This window comes from Mangifera indica, chromosome 12 (assembly GCF_011075055.1).
Source record: "Mangifera indica cultivar Alphonso chromosome 12, CATAS_Mindica_2.1, whole genome shotgun sequence".
Classification (NCBI taxonomy): Eukaryota; Viridiplantae; Streptophyta; class Magnoliopsida; order Sapindales; family Anacardiaceae; genus Mangifera; species Mangifera indica.
Genome location: NC_058148.1, coordinates 15,047,286 through 15,057,279, shown reverse-complemented (window position 1 = coordinate 15,057,279; position 9,994 = coordinate 15,047,286). Strand labels below are relative to the sequence as shown.

General features: G+C 33.6%; 1 protein-coding gene across 3 annotated transcripts; it reads left to right on the top strand.

Moving 5' to 3' along the window:
- The first annotated feature begins 1,640 nt into the window (after positions 1-1,640).
- On the top strand, positions 1,641-6,762 carry LOC123193201 (60S ribosomal protein L18a-like). 3 transcript variants are annotated; one of them, XM_044606027.1, is made up of 6 exons: positions 1,643-1,940; positions 2,052-2,127; positions 3,260-3,374; positions 5,214-5,329; positions 5,427-5,490; positions 6,191-6,762. In XM_044606027.1, the coding sequence occupies exons 1-6, from the start codon at positions 1,736-1,738 to the stop codon at positions 6,530-6,532; spliced, it is 918 nt and encodes a 305-aa protein (XP_044461962.1). In that variant the 5' UTR covers positions 1,643-1,735; the 3' UTR covers positions 6,533-6,762. The 3 variants fall into 3 exon arrangements, with proteins under 3 accessions (XP_044461961.1, XP_044461962.1, XP_044461960.1); XM_044606026.1 differs by lacking the exons at positions 5,214-5,329; positions 5,427-5,490; positions 6,191-6,762 and adding an exon at positions 3,966-4,267 and having other exon boundaries at positions 1,641-1,940; XM_044606025.1 differs by lacking the exons at positions 1,643-1,940; positions 2,052-2,127; positions 3,260-3,374 and adding an exon at positions 4,799-4,947.
- The last annotated feature ends 3,232 nt before the right edge of the window (positions 6,763-9,994 follow it).

The window sequence follows — 9,994 nt, the reverse complement described above, 5'->3', positions numbered from 1 at the left end:
GGTGCTATTAAAACTCTCTTTACACAGGAATGGGAGATACTGGGATTTCGGAAATGATGATCCTGATGAATGCAGTCTGATTACCACAAACGGCACATTTAATTTTTCTTTCTTTTTTCATGGGGGATGCATCGAGTCAATGAATCATCTTGATGGAAATGTTCAAAGATTTGTTTTGTGTAAAGCATAATCTCAACTAGATTTGCAGAAGAAGCTGTTTTTTTTTTTTTTAAACTTTGTGGGCAACTGTATAAACAGGCAAGAGCTGGTTGAAACCTTCTGATTAGATGGAAAGAAATCGGAGAGTTGAAGGTTGAAGTTGGTCCAGACTACGATGCATGCATGGAAGCCAAGTAACAGGACTAAAATATCAAGTTCTTGATCTTCGAATCAGTGGAAAAAAAAAAAAAGAGAAAAAGACTATGAAGATTTAGCAAAATAATGGGACTCCATTGGAGAAGAAAATATACATACATGCATGCATGCATGCAGGCAGGCTGGCATGAAGCTGAATATTGTATTCCCAAGAGTGGCCTGTGCCTACGACCAACCAACTGACCAAGCCAATCGGATTCTCTTGTCAGCCATGACAGAAACACATCTCTGACGCCTGTTTTAGCGTTTAATTTCCAAGAATTACAATGCCTAAAACTAGATTACCGTTAATTGGTCCGCTCAAAAGCTTGTTTTGTGTTGGTGAAACTGACACTACGCGTTTATGCATTTTCTATTAAACCTTTTTCCTCTTTCGTCTTTTTCATAAACATATTAATAAGGATAAAATCCTTATTCCACTTCTTGGCATTATCTCAATTTTTTTCCTACCAAAGTTTGATCATGGACGAAAAAATATTATTTATACATCAAGTATGTTGCAAGGCTAAACTATGGAAAAATTAATTTAGTGGACAAATAAATCAGCCATGATCTTAATGTTATGACACAACATTTCAACCCTGTGTTTTATAAGATATTGTCACAATTTTTACATAAATCGACATAAAGCATTTCAATCCGATATTTTTAGACTTATTGATTATTGTCACAATCAAAAGATTAATCTGTGAATTGATTGATTTAATCAGTTAAATCTTTAATATCCATATGATATTATTAAAATTTTAAAACAAAATTTTCAATTCTATTAATGAAGGGTGGAAAAAATTAATAAAATATTATAGATAAGTTGTTGTCTTTTTTTTTATAAAAATAATAAAAAAGTAATATTATATATATTTATTTTTGATACATAATTTGTATACACAGATAAAATATCATCAGATAATTGAGTGATTTTGAATTAAAGATAAAATAATATTTAATTATATAATAATATATTATCTATATATATAAATTGTATTATAAAAATAGATAGACATAATTTTGTTACAATAAAAAAAAAAAAAGGCATTTTTATCTTTCATTGGGAAAATTGTATTTGCAAACTTAAAGGGGCCAAGGAAGCGCATTGATTTTTGTGTGTATTTAGTAATATCAGTTCAAACAACTAAAGGCAAACACAGGTAGGGTTAACCCGGGCCGGCCCACCCTCAGCAATGAATTCTAGTCGGGCCTCGGGTCAAAAATCGTGTCTTCTGCTGGCGAAATCCTCCAAATAAAGCAATGGAAATAATAAACAGGAAATTACATATTTGGCACGATTACCGCCTCCTCCGTCCGCCCCAAAACTCGTTACGCGGCGGGGAGCGAAAAATAAAAATAAAAAAAAATAAAAATGAGTGAAGAAGGAAAGGGCAACGGTGGCACCGGTAACGTCCAGTACCAAAATTACTACGGCACGTTTCAAGGCGTCGCCAATTATTACCCTCCTTACCAGCCGCCTCTGCCTCATACGGCAATCGGTTATCCTCAGCCCAGTCGACCTCATGGATCCGTCCGCAGTACGCCGTTATTTGCCGCTGGATATCAAACCATTTCAGGTTCCAAATTTATATATTTAATTAGAGTTGTTGATTGTTTTGTTAATTAAGTCCAAATATTATCAATAATATCAAAGTTGACGTTAAACGGTTGTTGTGTTGTTGATTGAGGTTATGATATTACTGAGGGAACTCCTGTAAGAGAACGATGCTTACCTTGCTGCGGTCTTGGAATGGGCTGGTTCTTGTGAGTCTTACATTCATTATTCATTTATTTGATAATTTCAATAATACTGAATATTATAGTTGAATCATATATTGAAAACCTAATTTTCAATTTATCGATATGTCTTTTATATCTTACTAATTTTCTATGCATTTAAGATTTTATTTTCCACCGTCCTATACTAATAAACATTACACTAAAACAAACTCACATTTGATGTGAAGAAGTTACCTTATGGAATGAGGGTGATTGATGTGATGTGACAATAAAAGAATAATGTTACTGCCATATAAATGTAGTTTGTATATGTGGATTTTTTTCTTTTTCTGAATCTCGAGGGAGGACAATGGAATTCAACCATATTGTTGATCTATATGGGCTCATTGCATTGGTATATGTGGTATTATTTAGCATATGAATATGAATATTGAATTAGTTTATATCCAAGTTGCATACATGTGAAATTACTAAAAGAAACTTGACATGATCTCAGTTATTTATGGTGTGAAATTCAAGAAATTAGAGATACATCTTTAGGCTCTATAGTCTCTGCCATTTCATTATATGCATACAGATGGATTTCACTTGGCTGATGTTTTGTGTGATGGCAAAGTACATGACCACTTTATATTGTTAGAGGGATGCTTTCATCAAACCATTTGTAGCCATCATTTACTTCCTAGTTACTTGTGAAATAAATAGCCTTTACAGTTGGCATTGAGTCAAATTTTGTGTTTTAGCTTGAACATTGGTGACACCCTTTCTTTTGTTTCTCTTCTGGCTTTATTAATTAATAAAAGAAAAGAGCTCAAGGTTTTTTACCACTTTTACCTCAATCAGCACCTACAAACGTACAAGGGAAAAAAAAAAGGAAGGAAAGAAAGAAAGAAATAAAAGAAGTAGAAAGAGAGAACTTGAATTTAGGGCCAAGTCAAGTTGGTTATTTTTGATGAATTACAGTTGTTGAGGTGACTATATTAGAGAAAAAAAGTTACATTTTAAGTTGTCCACTGTGCGATAATTATACATTAGTAGAAACATGCTCTTCACGAGATCAGTTAGATAAAGACCTTGGCCTGTTACCAGTAATTTATTGCTCTATATTAATTAAAACTTTTGTCCATGCGTATTGGTTAATGAATTTGAGTTCCAGGTTTATTGTTGGTTTCTTCTTTGGTGGCATTCCCTGGTATGTTGGAGCTTTTGTTGCACTATGTGTACGAGTGGATGATCGGGAAAAACCTGGATATGTTGCATGTGCAATTGCTGTAAGTGCTTATTGTCTGCCATTTCATCTTGACTTGCATAAGTATGTGTTTCCTTGTTGTGACATGTGTGTTATTTTATGGTCCTAACTACTCTGTAGTGAGGAAGGTCTGAAGACAAAGATTTGGTAGTTGGATTATTCTTTTTACAGGGTGGTCTTAATATGTGTATTTTTTGTGTTTTAGTCTCTTAATGTGTCTGCTTAGGAGTACATGTTAATAATTCCCTTATTGATTAGCCTGTGTACTGTAGTGCTTGTAAAATTCAAGCATGCATCTTAGACCATACAGCAGTTAACTTCCAGCTTGAGATTATTTAAGTGTTTGAGGTGACATGTATATTACATTTATGGTCAACAAATCCATTCCCTTTGAAACTGTCTGTAAATTTCTGTTCTGATACATAGCTGTTCACTAGGTCATTTTGTTGTGATCTTGCTTTCACCATACAAGATCACTTCCCCTTGTGTTTTTTTTTTTTTTTTTCAGCAAACTGTTGGCGACATATTTAGTTGCTGAAAACTGGATTATATTGTCTTTCCTTTGCTTTGACAGAGATTTTTTTATCCTAATTATTTTTCTCATGGTGCGCAGGCAATTCTTACCATGATTGCTCTAGCTCTTGGCGTTGCAAAGGGATCTCACTCCTGGGTGGATTGGCACTGGTAGTGTGACTGTAAATTCGGCTCTGATTTCCAAAATATAAATGGTTGGAAGTTCTCATATTCTAAAGGTAGCTGATGAAGTTATTCAGCATTCATATTTATGCACGTGGTTTTGTACAGAACTGCAGACCATCTTTGTGGTAGACTACACCAGGAATTATGTAAAGAGGCATAAACCTTGAATATTCCAAGTAAAATTTGATTCATATATAGTATCCTTTTTATAATGAACGCTAGTGATACTATGCATTAGTTCGAATGAGTTTAAATTTGAATTTGAATTGAACATTATGAATTCTAATAAAGCTTGAGATGGCTTGCTCAAATGGGGTTTCTATTGGTACATTTCTTTTCTTGGCACAAGTGGTGTTGAGAGTTAACGAAAGGCCCGAGTACAAACCAATCCACAACTAAGAATTATAAACCTCAACCAGGACAAGGAAGCAAAATTACAGGAAATTGTATTTCTTATATATTAATTTTACACTTTTAATTCTTCAAGATTGTTATTTATTTTGAGGTTAAAAATGTAACATAACAATCAAAAGCTCAAAAACAAAACCTTAACATGAGAAAAAATTAGTTGTAAAATTAAAAAAAACAAAATATTTTTGAGAAGATTGGTGATTAAATAACCCTGAATTACCAAGACCATTAAATATTATAATGCAAAAAAATAATAGAGAAGATTAATTTTAAATTTTCTTCTTTTCCGCCACGTGTAAACATGTGATTTCGGTTTCACCAATTTTGTGTCCAACATGCCGTCACTTTAACCTAGTATTCACTCTAGGTTTTTCATTGCTATAAAAGCTAAAGAAAACCCTAGTTTTTACTTCTTCGTTACACTGAAGAGCGTGGCTGCGTAGATCTTCACACCTTCTCTTCCCTCGAAAATGGTCACCTTCAAGGTAAGTTAATGACGTCGCTGCTTAGATCTACCATGGTGCAGAAATAAATTTATTCGCAATAATTTTCTCATTTGAATTTGCTCTGTTTGGTTACTGAGATAAACACTATTTTATTTTTTAAAATAATGACTGTAATTGGCCTTTTAGAAATCCAGTTTTATTTTTTGTGAATACTGAACTAGTGGGCTGTTAGATAATTCTTGCTTGTTATGTTCATGTTGTTTAATTTATGAGGGGATCAGTGTTTTTTGTCTTGGGTTTTGTAGTATCACCAGTACCAGGTTGTTGGCAGAGCTCTTCCATCAGAGTCCGATGAGCACCCTAAGATTTACAGGATGAGGTTGTGGGCCACCAATGAGGTTCGGGCCAAGTCCAAGTTCTGGTTAGTGATATGATTTGATTGACGGTCATTAAGTTTGATGATTGAAGTGGGAATTGTATTTTGGATGGTAATATTCGTGGGACTTCGTTTGTATCAGGTACTTTCTAAGGAAGTTGAAGAAGGTGAAGAAGAGCAATGGTCAAGTTCTCGCTATTAACGAGGTATATATATTTTTTGTTATGTCACATTTTGGCATGTCTTTGGGTTTGTTGAGTTGAGTGTCTCTGTGCTGTAGTTTTTTCATTTGTGGTCGTAGACTCTGCAATGTGAAGTTTATTACTTTGTGCAGTTGGTAACAGATTGTGCAAAGCCCATTGATTAGTTAGTGCAGGGTTTTTCTGTGTGTAGATGCTTCCTGTAATTTGAATGTTCAAACAAGTATTTGTTTAGCTAGTGAGATATATTAGAGTTTAAATTATTTATTGTCAATTTTCAATATTGAGACACGTAATTTTGTGTGCATCCATTGGACAGTAATTTTGGATGTTTAATTTGATAAACGGGAAGGGAGGGGTAGTGTTTGAAAATGTGGAAACTTTACAAGTGACCAACTCATCTCGAGCATTTTGTATTTAGATCTTCTGTTTTAGAGTTGATTAAAATTGTCATAAGTGTGACTATCATGATGTCAAGCATCTTTTACTGGATAATGGCCAGTGGCATATTTTGGTTATATCTAATGGTTTATAAGGTGAAGGTAGTTCTGGCTTCCATTCCCTTGTTTTCAGAAAAATTCCTTATAAGTCATACCCTTTTGTACCTTTCATCGTTTCTATTCTTTGTGTGTATGGTATTATTTTTGGCAACAAATATTAAGTGTACCTGTTTAGGGCTAATATAATATGTTTGAATTAAATGCAGATCTTTGAAAAGAACCCAACCAAGATCAAGAACTATGGTATTTGGTTGCGTTATCAAAGCCGAACTGGTTACCACAACATGTACAAGGAATACCGTGACACCACTTTGAATGGGGCTGTGGAGCAAATGTACACTGAGATGGCTTCTCGTCACAGGGTCAGGAGTCCTTGCATTCAGATTATCAAGACTGCAACCATTCCTGCTAAGCTATGCAAGAGAGAGAGCACCAAGCAGTTCCACAACTCCAAAATCAAGTTCCCCTTGGTGTTCAGGAAGGTTAGGCCACCAACTAGGAAGCTGAAAACTACATACAAGGCAACAAGGCCCAACTTGTTTATGTAACTCAAGTCATTTGATAATTGAGTCAAGTACTAGTAAGAGGATTTTTGGTAGTTATCTTGTCAGTTATTTTCTTCACTGCATTCCTGTTTTTGTTGAGAGTATTAGATTATAGGCTGAGTGAACCTTTTTTTCTTTTTTGCATTTTGAAATTTATGTTTTGCTTATCATCTATGGGATGTTTTAGTTTATCAGGCATTTTGTCATTAAATTGATTTTTGAAGACTTAGATATCTTCTTGAATCATGCTATGGGTGGGATGAAATTTGCCGAGAGTGCCTTGGATCAACCCAATTGCTTTAATTGTTCAGACTCAAGTAGTTGGTAAGACTGTTTGATCATTGGTTTAATTGCCGAGACTGTTTGATTTAGCTGCTATGTATGAGTATTTCCATATTGTTTAATAATAATCATAGAAGATTGGGGAGGGAAAATACTTTGTAAGTTTCTAAATGGTAGAGACATTTTTTTAGTTTTAAAGTCAAAAAAAAAAAAAAATTAATGGATTATACATCCAAAGCAGATGACGTCTTAATAATGCATGGGACTCTAGGTTGATGTTTTTGTCCAATTCCACGAGAGTTCATGAGATTACCACCTTTTCTTCCCATGTTCATCATGGTGTTTGGAATCATACAATATGTGTACTCTCTAGAGTTTAGTAGTAGATATCTTCATTTTTGATAAATCTTGAAGCTATAGCACATGAATTTATACTTATTATAATCGCTTTCTCTGGTCTAGGACTTTTTATTAATTGCTGTTATGGTGAGACTCATGCTTCTACTTTTAACAGATCATTATTTACTTCATTATTGTTTTATTCAATCCATTCATATTAATAGGAATCAACATGATCCCAGATTATTTGGATTGAGTTCACGGTTGGGTTGGAGTTTTGGTTTAATTTGCATTCGATTCATTTGTCTATATAATAGAATTGTTTATTCTATTAATAATATTATTTATAATACCATTTACCCCAAAAAATTAATTAAAATTTAAATATGAAATATGATATTTTATCTCGATTACATGCATGTAGAATACATTAGTTTATTAATTCTATGTAGTGTCCACTATATAGCCACCCATTAACTTTCTAACTGATGGTGATCAACTTCCTGTTTATGAAACCAGAAAGCCTAGCAATGTCAACCCCACATCCTTGAAAAGTTTGTGCATGAACGATAATATGATTAAGTGATTTTGAATTAGAAATAATATTTTACTCAATCTTATAATGACATATTATTATTTATATACAAGTTTATATCAGCCAATTATTTGTACTTAGAGACTATTTATTCCAAAAATCTTTCTCTTCTAGAATTATCAAAAAATAATCGTGGTCCAGGTACAGAAGTCTATATCAGTAAGGTGTCAGTTCGGTATTCGAACGTCTCCGTGAAGTTATTCTATATAAAGAGCCACATTGATGAGTTCAATCCCAAGCAATTTAAAAACTTGAACCTTCTTAATAATGGCTCTTTATTATCAGCTCGCTTCAATGAGTGCTGCATCCGCTCAAAGAGACAAATGCAATGGTGCAGCCAAACTCTCAGATGAAGCCATTGTTAGGCGATCAGCCAATTACCAACCTACCATTTGGGGCCACGATTTTGTAAAATCACTGAAGAGCCATGTGGTTGGTAGAGTATAATTATAAAACTACAGTAGTCAATTTGGAGTTTTACTATGACCTGTAATTATATTTCGTGTAGGGAAAATCATCTGAGGAACGAGCTGAAAAGCAAAGGAAGAAGTGAAGCTGATGCTTGATAGTGCCGTGATTCTGTACGGCAGCTGGAGCTCATTGATGTCTTACAAAGACTTGGACTATCTTTATCAGTTTGAAGATGAGGTAAAGAGAATTCTTGATAGGGGTATACAATAACAAGCAAAAACAAGATGGTTTATATGCGGTGGCTCTGTAGTTTAGACTCCTAAGACAACATTGCTATGATGATTAAGTAGGACAGAGCAATGCATATTTAAATAATAATTTTCTGTGGGAACAGTAAAATATCCCACACTGGAAATTAAGTTTGGTATGGGTATATAAAATATGAGAAAAACTCTTATCCTTTAACTCTAATCAAACCTTAATGGATGTATAAAATATAAGGAAAAGTTTCGCTTTTACATTTGTATGCGTGGTTCTTGGTAAAGTCTTATCCCATATTTTATAAATTTTAAATTTTGGTAAAATCTTATTTCATCATTTACATAGAAGTTGTTGGGTTTGAAATAAACTGATAGTAAAGTAGGTAGATTTTTGGTGATAGAGACCCGATAACACTAGTGAGATTTAAATAATAACTTTCTTTTAACAATTTTGTAGTTTGAGTTCGTATCACATACATTAATATTGATTATGAGAGACGTTCTAGCTAGCATTGAAATTGTGTCTTGTTTTTGTAGAAGTTTTCAATAATTTCAGTGATCAAAAAGGAAACTTCAATTTATGTGGTAGTGATGATTGCAAAGAAATTTTATCTCTGTATGAAACCATTTTTCTATTGAAAGAGGAAGAGGGTAAAATGTTACATTTTGTCAGAAATTTTGCGACCTCATACCTGAAGGAGTATATCAAGGACAAGGTAGGTGAAGATGAATATATTTCCAAATTAGTGAAGCATGCACTGGAGCTTCCATTGCATTGGAGGGTGCCAAGGGTGGAGGCTAGGTGGTTTACCAATGAGAATGAGACGGGACATGACTTCAACCCCATCTTGCTTGAGCTTGCTAAACTCCAGTTCAATACACTGCAAGTAACGTACCAACAAGATCTGAAATATGTGTCAAGGTAAGTGGCTAAAGTGTTTATATATGCCAATTTGAGACTTAAATAGGCAACGACAAAGAGTATCGTACTTGATCTAGCTTACATTTTCATGTTAATATTTTGGAAATAAGTGGATATCAATCCGCAAATCTCACTTGGAACAAGTATGAGAGATGCATTAAGTGAACATCCCACAATATTTGATAATAATAATAAGACAAAATTACTCAAATAGTATGTGATTTAATATGTATCCAAAATGTACAATATTTTAATGTTGATGGGCTAGGTAAGGTTGTAAAAGACAAATAACACGTATAATAATATTTATTTGTTTTCGATAGTGTGGGTAATTGATCAGATTGACTCAGTAGATGAATTTAACAAAAATACTTAAAAAAACAAAAACTTGATCAGGATTCCAATTGAACACGAGTCAACACAAGACTGATTGAATCGGCTGATTTGATTTGAGTTTCAAAACCATGATTTTAAGAAGTACATGTGAAGCAATGATGCAATTAAGCTATAATACAAGGGTTATAGAGATCTACCTTGGAGATCTGATTTGCGTCACTATCATAAATATGAAGATAACAATTGCATATGGAACCAATTTCTATCACTATTTGTCTGATCTCAATGTAGTATTGCGTCATGTGTGCAGCTCTACATCT

What these genes read in the sequence shown, in the direction of transcription:
- LOC123193201 (XM_044606027.1), top strand. Translation starts at nt 1,736, where the DNA reads ATGAGTGAAGAAGGAAAGGGCAACGGTGGCACCGGTAACGTCCAGTAC. An exon ending in TGGATATCAAACCATTTCAG is followed by an intron (nt 1,941 to 2,051) that starts GTTCCAAATTTA and finishes TTGTTGATTGAG; the next exon opens with GTTATGATATTACTGAGGGA. An exon ending in AAGTTCTCGCTATTAACGAG is followed by an intron (nt 5,491 to 6,190) that starts GTATATATATTT and finishes AATTAAATGCAG; the next exon opens with ATCTTTGAAAAGAACCCAAC.